General features: G+C 51.0%; 7 protein-coding genes across 8 annotated transcripts; 4 read left to right on the forward strand and 3 right to left on the reverse strand.

The window, feature by feature from the left end:
* Positions 1-1,444: 1,444 nt before the first annotated feature.
* L3040_009087 (uncharacterized protein) lies at positions 1,445-2,709 on the forward strand (the record flags this gene model as incomplete). The annotated part of the gene is made up of 3 exons (XM_007294040.2): positions 1,445-1,553; positions 1,799-1,967; positions 2,028-2,709. The coding sequence occupies 3 exons, from the start codon at positions 1,445-1,447 to the stop codon at positions 2,707-2,709; spliced, it is 960 nt and encodes a 319-aa protein (XP_007294102.2).
* A 564-nt stretch (positions 2,710-3,273) lies between these two features.
* L3040_009088 (uncharacterized protein) lies at positions 3,274-6,904 on the forward strand (the record flags this gene model as incomplete). Its single annotated transcript, XM_066155839.1, has 2 exons — positions 3,274-5,478; positions 5,525-6,904. The coding sequence occupies 2 exons, from the start codon at positions 3,274-3,276 to the stop codon at positions 6,902-6,904; spliced, it is 3,585 nt and encodes a 1,194-aa protein (XP_066010124.1).
* Positions 6,905-8,414: 1,510 nt separating this feature from the next.
* L3040_009089 (uncharacterized protein) lies at positions 8,415-9,539 on the reverse strand (the record flags this gene model as incomplete). The annotated part of the gene is made up of 2 exons (XM_007294039.1): positions 8,415-9,252; positions 9,310-9,539. The coding sequence occupies 2 exons, from the start codon at positions 9,537-9,539 to the stop codon at positions 8,415-8,417; spliced, it is 1,068 nt and encodes a 355-aa protein (XP_007294101.1).
* A 1,226-nt stretch (positions 9,540-10,765) lies between these two features.
* L3040_009090 (uncharacterized protein) lies at positions 10,766-11,626 on the forward strand (the record flags this gene model as incomplete). Of its 2 annotated transcripts, none has more annotated exons than XM_066155841.1 (4): positions 10,766-10,855; positions 10,967-11,150; positions 11,293-11,425; positions 11,509-11,626. In XM_066155841.1, 4 exons carry the CDS (start codon positions 10,766-10,768, stop codon positions 11,624-11,626), a joined length of 525 nt encoding a protein of 174 aa, XP_066010126.1. The 2 variants fall into 2 exon arrangements, with proteins under 2 accessions (XP_066010126.1, XP_066010125.1); XM_066155840.1 differs by having other exon boundaries at positions 11,338-11,425.
* Positions 11,627-12,002: 376 nt separating this feature from the next.
* On the reverse strand, positions 12,003-12,916 carry L3040_009091 (uncharacterized protein; the record flags this gene model as incomplete). The annotated part of the gene is made up of 2 exons (XM_007294037.1): positions 12,003-12,714; positions 12,813-12,916. The coding sequence occupies 2 exons, from the start codon at positions 12,914-12,916 to the stop codon at positions 12,003-12,005; spliced, it is 816 nt and encodes a 271-aa protein (XP_007294099.1).
* A 1,869-nt stretch (positions 12,917-14,785) lies between these two features.
* L3040_009092 (uncharacterized protein) lies at positions 14,786-16,000 on the reverse strand (the record flags this gene model as incomplete). The annotated part of the gene is made up of 5 exons (XM_066155842.1): positions 14,786-14,923; positions 15,010-15,353; positions 15,414-15,692; positions 15,742-15,907; positions 15,974-16,000. The coding sequence occupies 5 exons, from the start codon at positions 15,998-16,000 to the stop codon at positions 14,786-14,788; spliced, it is 954 nt and encodes a 317-aa protein (XP_066010127.1).
* Positions 16,001-16,333: 333 nt separating this feature from the next.
* L3040_009093 (uncharacterized protein) lies at positions 16,334-19,736 on the forward strand (the record flags this gene model as incomplete). Its single annotated transcript, XM_007294034.1, has 4 exons — positions 16,334-16,485; positions 16,552-18,292; positions 18,349-19,079; positions 19,127-19,736. The coding sequence occupies 4 exons, from the start codon at positions 16,334-16,336 to the stop codon at positions 19,734-19,736; spliced, it is 3,234 nt and encodes a 1,077-aa protein (XP_007294096.1).
* Positions 19,737-20,116: the final 380 nt, after the last annotated feature.

The raw sequence follows: 20,116 nt of genomic DNA on the forward strand, positions 1-20,116 counted from the left end.
GGAGGTGGAGGTGGAGGTGGACGTGGACGTGGACCTGGAGATGGAGGTGGAGGTGGAAGAAAGGTTGAGTTCTCGCCAGGGTAACGGGTCGACGCGCTTCGGATTTATTCATTCAGCCTAGGCGTTCTGTGATTCGCAGGAAGGGGGACTCGACCAAGTGAATTTACGTTTCGGCATTTTGAGTCATTTATCCAGGGGTTATGCAAAAAAGGAAAAGGAAAAATGGAAAAGAAAAAAGGAAAAGTAAAAAGAAGAAGAAAAAAGAAGACAGAAAAGAAGAGAGAAAGGAAGAAAAAGAAGAAGAAAAAGAAGAAAAAGAAGTACTCAAGTATCGTGAGTATAGTGGGGGGGACCAACCCGGAGGAATGCAAGTACGTATTCACTGCATATTGAATTCCATGGGCTTTGTATATAGGGAATACCGAGACTTGCTCATGTACTGGTACAGTACCGCAGTATGGCCTGCATGATGCGCGATCTCTATGATCTCTGCTTCTGATCTCTACTCTAGCATCCGTACCTCGTACGTTACATGCCGGTTTGTCACGACGCAGCATCCCATCACCATGGCCCGAGACTTTGAAGGCAGCTTAGGTAGTTGGGCTACGGAGTAGTTACGGAATAGGTATTTGAGGACAGGACAGGTAGGTAGGTAGGTAGGTATTGCTTGTTACCGCATAGGTACCGTAGATCATCTGCCAGACGACTTGACAGCGGTCATGAGGAGGCTGAAGCCTGACATTGCATGATGGCTGTGCGATGCCTGTTGGGTTTGTGACCTGGACACGGAATGCCAGGTGCACGACATGATTGCGCATCATGCGGTGGCACTGGTGGCTTCCAGAAAGCAACGTCGAAGTGAGGTACGGGTAGTAGGTAAGGTAGGTAGATAATTAGGAGGTAGGTAGGTGGGTAGTAGGTCGAGTACTGGCAGGTACCTAGTGGCATTCCCATTTCCAGTTCCATCTCGGTTCGCTCTCCGTGTCGTGGTCCTTGGATATCAATTCCCGATCAATTCCCGATCAACTTTGAGAGGGAGAGGGCGAGGGCGAGGGAGAGGGAGAGGGAGAGGGCAAGGGCGAGGGAGAGCCTGGTCGGAAGCAAGCATTTTCGGCTACCAAGCACCTGCTCGGCCACTTTGGTCCACTTTGGTCGAGGTCCCAAGAAAATAAGTGGAATCTGAGATTAATGCTGTCATGATATTGCTCGCGATACTCAGGAGACCTCCGGTTTCTGGAAATCTAAAGGCTCGGCTGTCACCCTTCGACGATGGAAGAGGCAGGTAGCAACAGCACCCCCTGCAAAGGAAAGGAAAACATATACTACCTCGTAGTACCGGTAGTACAACCAACAAAACTTCGTCAATACTGGCTCCTAACTTCTGACTTCTGACTTCCGCCTTCTGACTTCCGACTTCTGACCAGACCAGTAATCATTTGCCATCATGGCTTCGACCACTTCCGAGACGACTTTTGCGCAAGCCACGGCTGTGAAGGCGGCCAGCTCTCATACTTACAACGCCCACTTTCCTGGAGATTGGTGTCTTGGCCCAGGTAAGAAGATACCCATCATTCCGCTGAGGTAATTCTTCTTTGGTTCACTGGTTCACGTACCGACGTTGCTTCTTTGGTAAGTCGAAGAAAACAACGAGTACGTCGATCTCAAGTCATGTCACCTCTTTCTTTCTTGTGAACAGGTGCCGGTAGCACACTTCTGTACGGTACCTTGACCTAGCTCATTGGTGGCCAGAGAACCTGCATATCCCAAATCAAAAGCTATCAAAGGCTAACCAAGACAGTGCCGCATGGAGGCTTCATGACCGCGGTCTTCCTTCAAGTAGCCGCTACCCACTTCAAGACTACCCTCTCTTCTCAGAATCAGCCTCATACAATCGGCCTGCACCTCGACTTCCTTCGTCGCACGCAACCGGGCGCGGCTCTGTTCACGGTCAAAGACATTAAACTCGGGTACGTTGGGAGCTAGTACAGATCAACATGGGGCTTCGTCCTAATTTTCTGGTTCTGCAGCCATCAGACTTCCAACATACAAATCGTACTTACCCAAGGTGGCCACGAAGAGGTGATCGCTTCTATAACGCAGGGTAATCTTCTTACCGAGTCCGGTGTGACATTCTCCACAGACTACACTCTCCACCCGCTCCCTCCACCGGTCGATTTATCCCAACTCAAAGAGGATAATGACGAGCACTGGGCGAGACTTCACGAAATGCCCTTTGCAAGCTTCCGGAAGGCGGCGACGAAGACGCAGTTCCACTTTCCTCGGAAGGACTACGAGAGCAGAAGCTTGAGCGACCAGTGGATTCGATGGAAGAACGGAGAGAAGTGGACCAACACTTCGCTCGGCTATGTTGCGGACATGTTCGCCATGCCTATAGAGAACTATCCCAGGAAGACGGACCCCAATGGCCCGAAGAGTAGAGGGAAAGCAGAAGGGCCTCCGGTGAAATTATGGTATCCGACCGTGCTGCTGAATGTGGATGTCAAGAAGGCATTGCCAGAGGAAGGGGTCGAGTGGTTGTTCTCGAGAACTGCCATCAAGCAGATCAAGAACGGCAGGATGGATCTGGAGCTTGTGGTTATGGACGAAGCGGGTGAGATTGTGGCTTTGAGCCATCACATTGTGTTGGCTGCAGCTGTCGGATCAGAGAAAATTCCTGCGAAGAGTAAGACGGGTACTAGTAAAATATAACGGGCGGACCGTAGAGAAGGGGTGGAAGGGAAGAAACCGTGATGGAAAGAAGGAGCTGGCTGGTCAAGCTAGTTGTGGTAATAAATAATAAGAGGAGACACATTTCAACTATGTATGTAATGATATGGCATTCTAGGTATCTCTCAAGAAGTTACCTGCCTCTTGTTCCTAGGTAAAATAACGATTAAATTGATTTATAATGAGATATGTTGGTTTATATTGATTTATATACCTAATGCTACTAGTAGTTAGCCGTCTCTTGGCAGGCCCCCACCCCTCAAGAGTCCGCAGCCCCACTACTCTTTGTGTACGGAGTACGGACTTCAATACCCCTGCCCTCACAAGACATTTCTCCCACCAGTTCCATCTCAGTCAAAACAAAGACTCTCGACCCGACCAGACAAACCAGACCCAGACCGGACCAGGGCGTCGGAAAGCATGAGGCTGCGAATTACGAACCTCATACCAAGACAAGAGGAGCACTCCCTTCTCCAAACAACATCGTCATAGAAAGAGACCTTGGATGAGAAACCGCAGGCGTCGCGATACAAGTTGGAAAGCAACATGCCTGTGAGCGGACAGGCTGTGGATATAAAAACGGTCGAGGTGATCGCCAACGACCATGTGGTTCCCAGTGTTGCAGTAGCAGTAGCGGAGGTCGACGACTTTGGCCTCCCGATTGTCAAACACAAAGTCACCACGCCGGTTGAGCCGGAAAACCACCATAACGAGGAGGCAGCGTCCGGGGTCAGTAATAGGAATGCGGAGATGGAAGAAGCTTCTCAATCCGAGGATTTGATCGGCTCTGCGAAGGCTCAGCTTGAGCCTCCAGGTGTGGAATCCAGTGAAGATGAGGAATTCAAAGATACCAGGCCAACGCCGTTACTATCTAGAACCCCGGTTCCGCAACTGCAGGAAATCGGCGAAAAGGCCCAGGCAGGAACAAGAGCTGTGACTCCAGAGCCTCAACAGCACCTTGACGACTGCGAAGAGCCCCAGAAGGCTCGCGATGCGATTCAGCAAGAACCCGCAATAGTCACACCAGCAGAGCCCTCCCCCAAATCAACCACGCCTCCCATTGTGTTGGAAGATGCTAAGGATAGGGCGGTAGAGCAGAACATGGCGGAGGCTAAGAAGGAAGAGCAGAGAGAAATCGTACATGCTCGCTCACGAAGCTCGCAGACTGGTGGGGTATCAGAGTGGTCGCATCAACACAGTACACAGATGGACACCAAGTCACCAGTAGTGGAAGAGGACGACGAATGGCAGACCATGCCAGCGTTTGCCCCATACGACATGTACGATGACGATAATAGACTTGTCGCAAGAGAAGCGCATGACTCTGATGATGAGGCAGATGCATATGAGGGACTTGGTGGAGCAGGAAAAGGGTACACCAGAGTTCAGCTAGACGAGGATGCTCAATCGGCAACAAGTCTTGACGAAAACACCAAGTACCTCTTCAAAGAACCCAATGGGACTACGGATACTGGAGAAATGGAGGACGAAGAATATCGGGATGCCACCTCTCAAATGGCGGCGACCAAAGGACTCTTGACTGAGGGACAAAGAATCGCTTACGTTGGAATGACCAGGTTGATTCTTTCGGATATGGTGACTGCTGCCGAAGCCATGACTCATAGCAGAGGCAGCAAGAAGGAACTTCAGATGGCAGCTGAAGCTATGCGGATGTGGAGTCAGAAGATGATGGTTCGGCTGTATGCCCACATGGAGATCAGCACCGCTGAGCAGATCATGATTGAGCAACTGGCCCAGCATGGTGTTGTGCCTAAAGATTTGACCCCTACTCTCATGCAGAATGCCCGAGTCAAGAATCCCATGGCAGAGCCTTCCACACCAGGACTGTCCTCACCCAGACCAGATTCGATCACTTCTACAAGCAGAAGTTCTCGACTTTCTCTTTCATCTCGGCCCTCGGTGTCTTCTCCACGGCAGCCTTCGACTCCGTATCGTTACGATGATGAAATACCCGCACCGGCACCACCTCCCTACGATAAGCGTGAAGGTGATGAATTGCCTGAAGTGCGGACCCCTTCACAGCTCCCAACAACGGCAAATCTCGAAATTGATCTGCGCTGGACTGTGCTTTGCGACCTTTTCCTTACTCTTATTTCTGACTCGGTCTACGATGCTCGATCCAGAGTCTTACTTGAGAAAGTAGGAGATAATATGGATGTCTCTTGGCTTGAGATTTGTCGATTCGAGAAGCGGGTAACAGACGCCTTGGAGATGCAACAAGCCGCCGAGAAAGAGAACTGGAACGAGGATGAGCACAAGGAAAGTCGCAGGAAACTGGCCCTGAATAAGAGGTACATGTTGATGGGTCTTGCTACCGTCGGAGGCGGTCTAGTTATTGGTCTCTCTGCCGGGTTGTTGGCTCCTGTAATTGGTGCTGGACTCGCCGCCGGATTCTCGACTATTGGTGTTGCAGGAACAGGTACTTTCCTTGCAGGCGCCGGAGGTGCGGCTATTATCACCTCCAGTGCTGCCGCTTCAGGGGGTATCATCGCCGTACGAGCCGCAAATCGAAGGACGGGAGCTGTCAAGACCTTCGAGTATCGACCCCTCCACAACAACAAGCGAGTCAATCTGATCGTCACCATCTCAGGATGGATGACTGGAAAAGTTGATGACGTACGACTACCGTACAGTACAGTCGATCCTATCATGGGAGATATATACTCCGTACTTTGGGAGCCTGAAATGTTACGAAGCATGGGAGACACAATAAACATCTTGGCTACAGAGGTCAGTCACTCGTCTGTGGTCTCTTTCGACGTACTAACAGCACTAGGCTCTGACTCAGGGTCTCCAGCAAGTTCTCGCCAGTACAATACTGACCAGTCTTATGGCTGCACTCACGCTCCCTGTTGTCTTGACAAAGCTGTCTTACCTCATTGACAATCCTTGGACGGTTTCTCTCGATCGAGCGAACGCTGCTGGCCTGATTTTGGCCGATTCTCTTATTGACCGCAATCTTGGTACCCGGCCTATCACCTTCGTTGGATATTCCCTTGGGTCGAGAGTCATCTTTGCGTGCTTGAAAGAGCTAGCAAGGAAAGGTGCCTACGGGCTCGTCCAGAATGTCTACCTCTTTGGCTCCCCAATTGTAGCGAAGAAGGACGAGTACCTCAAAGCGAGATCCGTTGTTGCAGGTCGGTTTGTGAACGGTTACGCGAGGAACGACTGGATTCTGGGCTACTTATTCCGCTTGACGAGTGGTGGAATCAGTCGTGTCACTGGACTTGCGCCCGTGGAAGATATTCCAGGCCTTGAGAATGTTGACGTAACAGAGCTTGTCCCCGGACACATGGCATATCGAACAGCAATGCCGAAGCTACTCCGTAAGGTGGGTTGGCTTGTTGACAGCGACGAATTCACGGAGATTGAGGATCCAGATCCCGACAATCACCAACAACGCCAGAGAGAGCTGATCAACGAGATCGAAGAAGCAAGAAAGGAGCTTGAGAGGAAGGAGAAGGAGGAAAAATCCCAAGGCAAGTTTGGTTTTTTCAGTCGGAAGAAGAAGGCTGTCGCGGAACGGAAGGAGTGGGAGACCTACGAAGAGTATAGGGGCGACCCGCCGAGTTCTAAAACAGAGGACGGCCGCGGCAATAATCATGGCGTTCTTTTCGACATCGACGCCATTCGCGCTGAGCTTGCTAGCGAGCATATGGAAGTCAAGGAGCTTAAATCCACACTTCCGCCTATGAAACTCGAATTGGGTGCGTCTGCACCCAATTCATCCAATCAGCGTAATTCCTTCCAAGAAACCAAGTCCTATGGATCCTCCACAATGTTGCAAGTCAGTAGACCATCACCCGCCCATTCGCCCAGGCGTTCCAGCAGCGAGTGGATACCATCCAGCAGCTCACACACTCCCGTCTATGGCGAGGAGGGCGAGGAGGTCCAAATGACCTTCGATACCACTTACCGTTCGCCTGCTCGCTCGGCAGCTACCTCCAGCAACTATCTACCACTCCGATCACCGCCTCCCTTGAAGTCGCCGACGCCAGATCTCACAGAACGTACGGTAGCACTGCAGAGACCCGAAGAGAAGAGCAGCACTTCGGTGCCAGCTACATTGCCACCTATGGATTACGGACACAACGCGTGGGCGGACGATGACGAGGACTTTGGGCAGGAAAAGGAGATTGAGATGACTTTTGCATAGTGGTTATGAGGAGTGCACGATGTCGGCGTTAACGGCTGTACATATTTTTGGCGGTCGATTTCTGGACATAATTTTTCGGCTATTCTCGGGGTCTCCTCCCAATGCGATCAGGTCCAAGGCATATGGGGAGAGAGAGAGAGGTTGTGCATAGCGTTACTTAATGGCGCGTTGCTTGGTTGTCAGAAGCATGGATCATGGCGTTGCGCAGCGATGTTTTTTTTTTTTTTTTTTTTTTTTTTTTTTTTTTTTTTTTTTTTTTGTTCTTGGGTCTCGTTGAGGCTGCAGCACAGAGCCACTAATACCATGTATGTATGTGTATGCATGTGCTCGGCGTCCAGATAGGAGGGGGGGGAAGGGAATGTATCGGGGCAAGCCTTTTCGGGGAGTGAAGGATGTACGTAAATGTAATCCGGGTTCATTATAGCTAGCCAAAAGCTGTCTGGGATTTTTCCATACACGGATGCAGTTATCAACCCGTGTGTCCGTCCCTCCCTCCAAAATTTGACGAGCGGATTCTTCTGGGAAGGAGAAAGAAACAAAAACCTGTTGAATTAAAGATGACCCCATAACCAACCAACCATAACCAACCACATCGACAGCTCGCAATCGAGAGACGAGAAGTCTTGGCGTGTAGATAGGTTGGTTCATTTGAGGAGGTAGGCAGTGAGTGAGTGCAGTTAGACAAGTGCCCTTTCTTTCAGTGGTTTGTTAGTGTTGGAGGGTTGGGTGCGTGCGTGCGTTTGCTTTGCTTTGCTTGTTTTTGTTTCTGGTTTGTTTTGCTTTGCTTGTTTTTGTTTCTGGTTTGTTTTGGTTTGGTTTGGTTTGGTTTATCAATGTTGATGTTGATGTTGATGTTGGCGGCGTTAAGCGAGGCGGGCGATAACAGCCAAGATCTGTTTTAAGTAAGTAAGGTGATGTAGTCTAGTCTAGCGTAGTCTGTGTATCCGGTTTATACGATTAGCAAAAACGAAAACAAAAAAATAAATACCGAATGGGTGATTGAGGAACGGTGAATAGCGACAGACACTCAGCCAGGGGGTCAGAGGCGTGGTGGGGTGCCCTCTCTTTAGTGCCCTCTCTTCAACATATCACAATTACACCCCCCCCTCCCAAGGTCGATCGTGCAGAACACCTATCATAGTTTGTCGCACTGCAAAGAGGATGCTGAATATTAAAATCTAGCATCTGGGGAGACATCAAGAATGGCGTGGGAAAGAAAGGAGCGAGGTTTTGGTTCATTCCCGAAATATTTATTAGCTTGGCATTCTAATAAGACCAAGGAGTATCTAACGCCGAATTCAGTCGCAGCAGGGGTATGGTATCTAGGTTTTTGAGGGTAGGAGATCTTTCTACTCAAACGCCGTTTGTGACAAAAGAAAATCGTTACGGCGAGTCATAGCGTACAAGAGTGGCGAGGTTGTATCGTGTAGGGATGCCAGGTCGTGAGGTCCTGGTTTGAGTTGATCGGGGGTAGGTTTCGTTCCGGTCCATTCATCTCATCTCAAGTCACTCAGATGACCTCCTGTCGTTCCCATCCCAATGGCTTGAGATGCTCAATTCCCTTGCCAGGATGTGGTGTATCAAGGTCCTTGTACTCGGAGACGAATGGATTTGGGTCTTCCTTCTGGTCCAAGTTACCAAATGTATGGTTGACCTCTCGATGCTTGGCCTCATCAGCTCGGATGTAAAGCAGAAGATCTCGCATCGTCCTATTGCCTTCCGGCATCTTCCAATAGTTGACTGCCAATTCCGGAACCTTGAACTTAGGGTCTTGCCACTTCGGCAGCTTTCCAGCCTCGATGTCCTTGATGGCGAGGGTGTAGGTGAGGACAGCCTCTTCCTCGAGATATCCAACAAATCGATGACAGGTTCGCGGCGAAATGAGGTAGAACAAGACCATCGAGTTGAAGAAGACACCCTGGGCACCGAGAATCATGAATCTCATAAACCGACCGGGCTCAGCCATTTTCATGAACGTAAGCAGATGCATACGCTCATTGTAAGCTTCCTCCAGCAAAGTCTCGATCCAACCATTGTCTCTCCTCAATCTTCTTAGGCTGTGTAGATGGCGGATCATGCCTGCTACCATGCCGGGAACACCAGCAACTGACTCGAGAAAGACCATTCTAATGAGCCACTTGGGTTCGCTCATGCGGTATGGTTTGGTGTCTGCCACAGCGTTGCTGTCTCCTACTTTCTTGGGTTCCTCGACGTCGTGCTTGTATCTTGTGGCAGTGTCCATTCCGAATCGTAGAAGGCGGACCATGAAGAGTGCGATACGGTCTGAGAAGTCTTCGGGCTTGCGATGGGCATAGAAGATGTCCTTTCTCATCGTTTCGACATCGTACCTATTAGGGAGGGATTGGCTTCTATAGTATTGGCAGAAGAGTGGCAAGTATACTTACGGTGGATGTGGCCATGCCGCCTCCGTCTTCTTGATGTGTTCATGATCTGGAGAGGGAAAGATGTCGCGAAGTTGTGTTCTAGACGTCGAGGAGAGATGGCGTCGAGACTGAAAGTGTGTACTGGTCAAACGGAAGCCTGGTGCGCCTCTCGAGACTCCATGGAGTTGGGAGAAGCAGCTTGCTACAGCTCTAGAGAGCGGTAGCTTCGTTGGCACGATTCTCGTGGACATTAGAAGATGACTAGCAAGCAGTCACGCCCGAATGAGAATGTATGCAGAGGAGGGGGAGTAGTAGAGAAATCGGTATCACAAGAGTATGGATGATGAGAGTGAGGCACCAACTCTTTCTTATAAAGAAAAAGAAAAAGGCTCTGCGCTGCGGCGCAAAAGGGTCGGGCACTTGCAGACCAATCCCAGACTAGGTATTTGTCTCGGTTTCATTTCGTTTTTCGTTTTTCGTTCTTCGTTTTTCTTCACACATGGGACAGGGAAGAAAAAGAATCCTGTGGTGGGATATCTTGACGAAGACTGAAGACTGAAGACTGAAGACTTGCCTCCAAGGCTCAGCCTTGCGTGTGACGCTCTTGTAGCCTTGTTCGATCCGATAAATCCCGAAAGGATATTTGTAAGAAGCGAGTTCTCCCGAGCATCTCTCTACCGACTCTTCGTATCATAGGTAAGGTACCGGTATCAAAGCATCATCGACGGACTTCACCCGGGCGGGCTGTGAACAAATGCAATGACAACAACCGTACCAGCTGCACTCAGATTGGCTATGTATTGAGTATATCCGCCACGGCGAAGGATCATCTTCTCGCAAAGTTAGCCAGCTACTCATCCTGTCCTTTTCTTGGGGAATCGAATTTTCTTTCCGGACACACGAGTTGAGCTTTGATTTACCTGGACCGCGCGAGACACTCGATCAGGTTGCCCTATTTCGCCATGATGTTATATGAGCCTCTCATGGCATAAAAGGGACATAGCCTCACTGCCGATACTTGTTGACTTCACCTCCTGTGCTTTCGAGATACTATCGCCAAAACAAAGGAGCATGTACCGGTATAACAATCCGCATATAACCTCCCGAGCAAAGCGCCTGAGTCGAAGAAGATCAAATATGGGGCTAGGCTTCATACAGGATCACGTGCCCAATGCTACGGCCAATTACGGGCCAGAGCGTTGTCTGGGACGTCTCGTCTGAGCACATTTGAGAGATTTGAACGACTCAACTGGCAGTGGTGGGACGACGAAAGTACCGGTACGACGAAGGGCAGCTCATATACCGGTACAGCACCTACTTCTATATACCGGTACATACCTCTACCGGTACATATATATACAAAGTTGGACCTGTCCCATTATCGTCCACATTCGCTCAACATCCGCATCTCTGCCACAAAACCCCAAACCTCGAACCATAGCTTAGCTTCAACCAAGCCTCCACCACGCAAGTAAACATGGACCACGCAGCGATGGGACACGGCGACATGGGACACGGCGGCATGGGACACGGCGGCATGGATATGGGGGATATGTGCAATATGAACGTGAGTGCCATGCCATGCCGCCAGCCAGCGAGCCAGCCAGCCAGAGAAGGAACTGGCTTCTGCGAATGCATGCGGATCCGAGCTGATCAACTGTGGTTGTGGTGATGGCAGATGCTGTTTACCTGGGACACGACGAACCTCTGCCTCGTCTTCCGCTGGTGGCACATCCGCAGCACCGGCGGACTGCTGATCTCCCTCCTCGCCGTCGTCGGCCTCACCGCGTTCTACGAAGCCATCCGATCCGCATCACGCAGGTACGAGAACATCGTCGCTCGCAAGACCGGGGAGGCGCCTCGTAAGTCTCCCCCTTCTCTCCCCCCCCCCTCCCCCCCTTCCCAAGCAGATTTTCCCTTTCGTTTTCACTTTCGATATGGATGAAATGCAGACTACAACAAGGAAGCAAGCTGAGAATATACCCGTGCTTTCCCGCCGTGAAGAAGATGTTGAAGCTGTTACTGAGAGGACGCCATTCCTGTGGACAGGACGCAATCAGGTCGAGGTTAACCGGCAGGCGCATGTGATCAAAGCCCTGCTCTACGCGCTGCAGACTTTCTACGCTTTTATGTTGATGTGAGTGCTATACCTTACTCCCTCGCTCTCTTTCTCCCGAGGCGACCAGAGCTGGGAGCTGACGAGAGGGGTTCGGCGCACAGGTTATTGTTCATGACTTATAATGGATGGGTGATGGCTGCCATGGCGGTGGGATCATTCGTGGGATACCTGGTGTTTGGGAACAATACGAGTGCGACGAAGGACACGGCTTGCCATTGAGGGAAAGGAGTTGAAATTGTGATATCAGCTGTTACTGCCCAGCACATACAGCGAGCTAAAGTTGACCAGTTGGTTTTATGAGTTAGTTCGGGAGGGATTTGCTTGAAAGGGGGGGAGCAGAAGGGATTTGATATTGATAACCCTGTCGGATGAATTGCTATTTTGGCTGCATAGCCTCAGCGACGACTTGCTACCCAAATCCCATGATACTGCAGACCCCGCTCCAGAAAAGTACCGCCCCAGCCCAAGAGCCCAAAACCAACGCTGAAATCCGATCGTCGTTAAATTATCCTATAATAGGGTACAGTCATAAAGTCGTTGCCGAATGTACATTTCCGCCCATCTGTCTCTTTCGCTATCTCAAACTTGCCTCCTGTCAACTCTTCACATCTTTCACTTCGTCGTCGACGTCGTCATCGTCATCGTCGTCGGTCGTGTGAGGGCTACCCGCAGCAGCAAGTCCTTCTCCAGACACACTCCTCGACACGCTCGAGGATCGGGAGTAGATGCTAGCGCTCCTCTCAGCATTCTCCGAGATGACGACCCTGAAGCGATTGGCATAGCTCTCGGCCAGCGCACGCTCCTCCTGCGTATCGTCCTCCTTCGACCGCACCTTCCCCGGTAGCTCCATGCTCACCGTGAAGCCCTTGGCCCGGAAGTGCAGACTCCACTCCTTCAATTGCTGCTTGACCTCTCCGCCGAAGTCCAGGTCGCGCTTGATCTTGGCCACGACGTCCTGCTTGACCATCGACCACATCATTCTCGCCCGCTTGGGTAGCTCCGCCGCGTCGATGATCTGCTTGCCGAACGTCGCCCACTCGTTCTCGGAGACGCCGTATTTCGCGGAGAGGATGGGCTCCCATTGGAAGCCTGAGGCGAGGGAGTCCTTCTTCGTGGGGACGCGGATGCGCCGCGGTGCACGGTTGGGGAGGTCGGGAGCGACGAACGAGATCCGGCGGTTCGAGACGCTGGAGGGAGAGCGTTCGGCCTGGGATGAAGGCTGGGCATCGATCTGGTCGACGGACCTCGGGGCTCTGCCACCCGGGTTTGACGATCGGGATTGAGATCTTCCTACGCGCCGGGAGCCGCTGTTGACGTCGGCGTTAGCATAGTAAATGGACTACTGGATTGCTTGCCATTGCCGCGACGGCAGGGAGACGAGGTCGGTCAGGAGAGGGAAGCATACGATGTCTTGAGCGGGTTCACAAACTTCTTGTTTGTTGACTTGACGGGTTTGCTGGCCTTGTCCTTCTTGTCCAACTCGTCAAATGCTGCTAGAATGTCGGCCATGGCTGGGTCTGATGCTTTTGGGCGTGTAGCGGTATTGGGCGGAGACAGACAGTTCGGTAGGTCCTGACAGACCGGTATGGAGTTTGAGATGCAGGCACTCGCCAGTAGGAGTAGGCAGCAGAGGCGTCGTGACCGGGTCGGAGAAGGGAGAGCTATGCGGAGTAGATATTTAAATGTATGAGGTATATACAGTATGTTGTTTACTATGCCCAAAACCAAATTAAGTGGTGGCTGTGTACGTCAAATAGAGTCGTTGTACCTGTCCGAACGGCGACAGTTGTGTACCGGTACTTATCGGTGTTGCGCACGGCGGGCCTGAGTTTGTAGGAGTAGGAGGCTGGAAGTTTACGGATCGCTGGTCTGGCCGGCGAGGCCAAGCATTTATCCTTTAGTGGAGGGGAGTGGAGGGGAGTGGAGAGGAGTGGAGTGGAGTAGGGCGGAGCGGGTCCTCGTCTCGCGCGCTAAGAGGAACAACCTGTGATACTTCGAGGACGACCTATTTTTGGGATTGTTATTGATATTGTTATTCTTGATGTTGTTAACGATGTTACTAGTAGTACATCACGGGAATCTACTCGGCTTCTCCATTCACGCCCATTTCGGTCCCAGACCCAGATAGTCATGTGCAAGACAGCTGACCGTCTGATCCCGTATTATAATAAGAATCAGAATAGATTCCGCGTCATGCTTGAAATTGTGGAGAAGGGGGAGGGGGGCATTGTCCGTATTATTCATTGTTCTGTGTACGTCACATGTTAGTAGTAGTTAGTACAGTATCACATGTTCCGTGCGGGAGTTCATTCTTACCGATGGAGACGAACCCTCCCCGCAACTTCCCAAACTGCTCATGGTCCACGTTGCCGACACAATGCCGTGCCGGCATCATGCCAATCCTAATGCCAACCCTAATGCCAACCCTAATGCCAATGCCCTCGGCCTACCCACAACGACGACCACTACCGGTACTCCCACTACTTCCACTACTCCCACTACTCCCACTACCTCCACTGCCTACAAGCATGCTACGCCCTTATCTCACCGCAAAATACCTCATACGACCACTGTACCAGCCTCGACATGATGAATCGCAAAAGGTGCCGCAAATCTCTTGGGTGGCAGAGCTTTTCCATTTCGTCACAGCCTCCGACGGACCACACGACGCCCACTCCTGGCCACGTCCTTCGCGCCATGGCAAGTCTTGGCTTTTTCAATAGTCCTTGGGCTCAAAGCTTAATTGAGATGGATTGGTACTGGAACTGGAACTGCAACTGGAACTGGAACTGGGTGGCTGTCGACTCCGCCGAGAAGGGTTGCGACTGCGAGTCTTCCTGGAAACGCTGCTCCCCAATGGGTGAGAAGAGACTCCCGTAATCATCAAATACATATCAATCGAGGGTGGTGGTGCCGCTGCGGACGTCCTGCTCGGCTCCTCAAACAAACGCAGTTAAGCGAGCGAGGTTATCGTCGGCTTGCCTCATTTTATCCTCTCAGTCTATTAGTAAATCGATGACTTTGAAGCGACTCACGAATCGACTAGGTGACGGACGAATCGATGTACTATCATACTTTTACCATTTGGCTCTTCCAGCCCCCACTCCTGCTTCTTCCTTCGCGTCACGGTGCAGTACAGTGCACTGCAGTTTACGACCGTATGCATTCCGTAGGTGCATAGGTGCATACTCCGTAGGTTGGGTTTGTTTGCACGGCCCGCTATGGATAAGCTAGAGCTCCCTTCTGCAGTACCGTACTATACCGACCACTGCCTACCGGTACTCATTGTCCGTCTGGTGTTTCGTTATCGTTATCGTTATCGTTGTCGTTGTCGTTGTCGTTGTCGTTGTCGTTGTCGTGATCGTCGTGATCTCTCGTCTAAATTTTGGTCTGCGCCACTCCTGCGCGGGCTGCTTGAATATCCGCGTCCGTAAGCCCACCGGGGACCTTCTCTCCGAAGCGATTCATCTTATACAGATTCTCAATCATCGCTTCGTCTCCTAAATGGGTATTATGCTGAAACATTCCGTCAGCCTCCTCCTAAGCATACCGGAGCCGGGAGGAAAGCAGTTATGACCCACTATGGGACTAGGGAGCCCTACCGCGAATTCGGGCTCTTCCCCGTAGGCCACCCTGGCAGCATCCACTAATATCCTTGCTGTCATTCCCCATACCTTGTATCTCATCATGCCGGCCTCATCCTTCCCTTCCTCCTCATCTAACGAGTCGGCGATAGCTGCCGGTCCCCCTTCGCGCACCTTGGGCTTGGTGACCAGTTGATTGTTGATCGGAACGTAAAATTCGTGCATCCGCCACCGGCTGTGATTGAAGTCCACCCATGCTCCCCTGTACCAGTCAGACCGAGACCCAGGGACATCTTCCCCATCATGGACTTCGTCCTCTTCTCTGAGAAAATTGTGGAATCTCGCCGTGAAAACTGCCGCGACTATGGGAAGTCAGCGATCACTGCTTCGACAATGTGCCCATAACATCCAGACATATTCACCCTCTTTTGCATCCAATTTGGGAATCATGGCTTCTTCAACACTCGCAGCATCCCCCCCTCCGTTGTCGTCCGAATGTAGGAATGCCACGCAAGGTCTCACTGCGAGCGCAGTCCTTGCACAACTGAAAGGAAGCTGACATAGATGTTCTATCCGAAAAGGAGACGGGATCTTGGAGTCGTCTCGAGGAAGACCAATCTCTTCGTATGCTTCCCGTCTCGCTATGTCGAATGGATCCTCGTCGAGGGTGTCCGCCTTCCCACCTGGAAACGCAGCTTGCCCTACAGTCGTGAGCCCATGCTTACTTAATCCCCCATCTGGGGCAGATACCTGAATAGCTCCTCAAACTCGCTGCACGCATCGTCAGAACTACGCGGAGATCGCCTCTCCTGTCCGCGAATAGTAAGATCAGAACAGCAGCTTTTCTGCTCAGTGACAAATGGTCCCATGTCGAGAACGGAGGCGGGTGGAAAGCTCTCAGTCGAGCAATTGCGGCCTTGTATCAATCATGCTCAGTACGGAGATATCCTGTCCTGTTGTCTATCTTAGAAGTAGCACTTACAACGGCGGCTGGAGTCAACGGAGCCATGCTACTTGTTCGATGGCGGGCTGATTCCGGAGGATGTGGCTATCAGTGGCGTGGCTGGGTGTACGGAAAAAAACCCACGAGAACTGAGAATTGAGAAACGGACATATTGTAACGGTACCGGACTGTGACGGTACCTGATCATCAGTGGGTCACGGCCGCCCCTCGAGATCGCGCTATACGGAGCTCCCCCGGCCCCCGCATTGGCTTGGGTAGCTCTCCAGTGCAGACCAACCCCGTACTTCTTTCCAACACACTTCCTTTAAAGAGTATACAGCTTTCTTCCACAACACCCTCTCAGGTCCGTCCGTACAATCAATTTTCAAGAATACAATCATGGGAGGCGAAACTGTCGAAACCGCGAGGCCTAAGAGCACCTACCCAAAGTTCTCAGATCATCCCGTCGGGCAATGGATTCCAAACATCTATAAAAGCCGTATCGAAGCCTTCTACAGCGGGGGACAATATGAATCTCAGAATCTACGAGCGTAAGTTTTTTTTAGCTTCCGACAAACTTCCAGCACATTTTCATAAAGCTAAGCCAATGGTTGAAGTATGATGGACGAGGGCGTTGTGTCTGGATCTCCGCATGTTGAGCTCTCAGTCTGGGATGCTCCGGATCTTAGTCGACCAACCTTCAAAGAAGCCACGAGCCACGAGTTCAAGAAGACATCCGTGGGGGAATGGTTTGGGCCATCATGGGCGACGCACTGGTTCAAGGTCCAGCTCACCATACCCTCCCACCTTGCCCAGAAAGACCTGCTCGAACTACACTGGGATGCCAACAATGAAGGGATGGTCTGGACAGAGGATGGCAACCCACTTCAGGGCCTGACTGGAGGCGGTGAACGCATCGAGTGGATTATCCCAGACAGGTTCAGAGATGGGAAGCAGCATACAATATACATCGAGATGGCCTGTAATGGCATGTTCGGAAATGGAAATGGAGACTCGATCCAACCTCCAGACCCCAAAAAATACTTCCAGCTTAGCAAAGCAGATATTGTTGCGGTCAATGTCGAGGCCCGCCAGCTTTGGATAGATATATGGGTCATTGGAGATGCCGCTCGAGAGTTCCCTACGGACTCTTGGGAGCAGCACAAAGCGTTAAAAGTGGCCATTGCCATAATCGAAGCCTTTGAAGTCGGCAACCAGGACTCTATCATCAAGGGCCGCAAGATTGCTCAAGAATATCTCGGCAAGAACGTCAGCTCCTCCAAAGTATACGAGACTGGAACTGCTCCTATTGTATACGGCATTGGCCACTGCCACATCGATACTTGCTGGCTCTGGCCTTGGGCTGAGACGAAGAGAAAGGTCGCTAGATCATGGTCGAACCAGTGTGATCTGATGGATCGCTACCCCGAGCACAGATTCTCTGTCTCACAAGCCCAGCAGTACAAGTGGCTGAAGCAGTACTACCCGTACGTGTTTGACCGTGTCAAGGAGAAGGTTAGGCAAGGTCGCTTCCAGCCTGTTGGCGGTAGCTGGGTCGAGCATGACACCAATATGCCGAGCGGTGAATCGCTTGTCCGCCAATTTGTCTATGGTCAGCGATTCTTCGAGAGTAATTTTGGAGAGAGATGTCGGACTTTTTGGTTGCCAGACACTTTCGGCTATTCAAGCCAGCTGCCACAACTTTGTAGACTGGCCGGTATGACTCGATTCTTCACTCAGAAGCTGAGCTGGAACAACATCAACAAGTTTCCTCACACTACCTTCAACTGGGTAGCTTTGGATGGAAGTCAGGTCATTTGTCACATGGCTCCTGCGGAAACATACACTGCGGAAGCCAACTTCGGAGATGTAAAGAGGTCTGTGACCCAACACAAGTCCATGGATCAAGATGAGACCTCACTTCTAGTCTTTGGCAAGGGTGATGGAGGTGGAGGACCCACTTGGCAGCATCTGGAGAAGCTTCGAAGATGTCGTGGAATGAGTGATACCGTTGGGATGCTACCCAGAGTGCACATGGGCGACTCTGTGGAAGACTTTTTTGACCGCCTCGAGAAGAAGGTGGAAAACGGTCTCGACTTTGTGACTTGGTATGGTGAGCTTTACTTCGAGTTACACAGAGGTACATACACGACTCAAGCGAACAACAAGCGTAATAATAGAAGATCAGAGATCATGCTCCGAGATGTCGAGTTGCTGGCAACTCTTGCAAGCATAAGATCGGGATATAAGTATCCTAAGGAGAAGATCGACGACATGTGGGAGGGAGTTCTTCTTTGTCAATTCCATGACTGTCTTCCTGGAAGTTCCATTGAGATGTGTTATGATGACAGTGACGAGGTAGGCTGCTATCCGAGAAGCGAACAAGCACCAGGCAGAGCTGATATTGTCTATAGCTTTACGCGAAGATCTTCGCGACTGGCGAGAAGATTCTCAAAGAACTGGAGGAGATTCTGGGCGTACAAAGTGGCGATAAAATTAAATCTATGGATAACCTGGTCGCCTTGAATACCATGCCATGGCACCGAAGAGAGGTCATTGAGATCGGTGATGGCAAAGCCGGAGTTGCTTGTGGTGATGGCCAACTGCTGAACGTCAAATCCTTTAAAATAGCCGAGACGCCCGAGGTCACGGTTAGGGAACTTGAGGGTGGCGTATTTGTTTTGCAGAACGATCAATTGCGAGTAGAAGTTGACAGCGGCACCATCACTTCTCTATACGATCTGAAGGCTGAGAGGGAAGTCATCGCGAAGGGTAAGAAGGGTAATCAGCTCGTCATTTTCGACGACAAACCCCTCTACTGGCAGGCTTGGGATGTTGAAGTCTACCATTTGGATTCCCGAAAGGAGCTGGCATCTGGCGTTACCAAGATCGTCCAGCAGGACGCTCACAAAGTCAGCGTTATGACTGAGACCAAGATCAGTGAGAAGAGTTGGGCGAAGACCTATATTAGTCTCTCTGCTGCTTTCGACGGTCAACAATCATATGTTGAGATGCACAGCGAGGTTGAGTGGCGAGAGGACATGAAATTCTTGAAGGTCGAATTCCCTGTCGATGTCAGAAACACCGAGGCTTCCTACGAGACCCAGTATGGTATTGTGCGAAGGCCAACACATTACAACACTACGTAAGTCTGTATTGATACATCTGAAGAACTCAGCTAACCTGGAACAGCTGGGATATGGCAAAGTTCGAAGTATGCTGCCACAAATACGCCGACCTTTCCGAGCATGGTTATGGTGTGTCAATTTTGAATGATAGCAAATACGGCTTTGCTACCTGTGGGAGCTTGATGCGGCTGTCACTGCTTCGTGCGCCTAAAGCACCAGATGCCCACGCCGACATGGGCCGTCACCACATTCGCTGGGCTATCCTGCCTCATCAAGGTGATCTTGGATCCACGACAGTCCGTACCGCTTACAACTTCAACAACCCACTGAAGCTTGCTCAATCATCAAAGGCCCTTGGAGCTTCAGCATTCAGCAGCCCTATCAAGGTTACTGGCAACCCCTCCTTGATTCTCGACTGCGTCAAGAGAGGCGAAGATGACGAGGATGTTAGTAGAGGTGAGTTGGCTAAGCGAAAGGGTAAGAGTGTGATTTTGCGTATCTACGATAGCTTGGGAGGGACGAGCAAGGGCACCATTGAGACATCGTTGGATGTGAAGAGAGTCTGGAAGACCAACGTCCTCGAGGATGATGAGAGTGAACTGAAGGTTGAGATGGGCAAGGTTGACATCACCTTGAAACCTTTTGAGGTTGCAACATTCAGACTGCAGCTGTAGGTGTATAACGACATGATAGCTATTGTGGAAGGGCTCGGTCCAGGAATGTGACTCATTACGGGATATGAAGTTTTGAATCGGGAATAGGATTAAATTAGGCACTCTGAACAATGATCGAGCTGTCCTCAGCTCGTTGGTGCACGGTTTTCCATATTCGGCGAACATTCAGATCTCTGGCAAGTGCTTTGATGTACCAACAAGTGGGCTCGGGAGCCCGGGATAGATAAGTTTCTAATTTTCAAGTACAAAGACTGTTCTCGGGGGCCTAGCGCATCCGAAGTCTGACCTCTAATCCGGCCTCCGATCCTGATATTCTGCGAGTTTTTTTCTTTTCAATGTCCAAATTTCAGTCTATTCGCAGCCAGAATCCTATCTGCAGC

Source organism: Drepanopeziza brunnea (genome assembly GCF_022702325.1).
Source record: "Drepanopeziza brunnea f. sp. 'multigermtubi' strain 214-2 chromosome Unknown ctg19, whole genome shotgun sequence".
In the NCBI taxonomy this organism is placed as follows: domain Eukaryota; kingdom Fungi; phylum Ascomycota; class Leotiomycetes; order Helotiales; family Drepanopezizaceae; genus Drepanopeziza; species Drepanopeziza brunnea.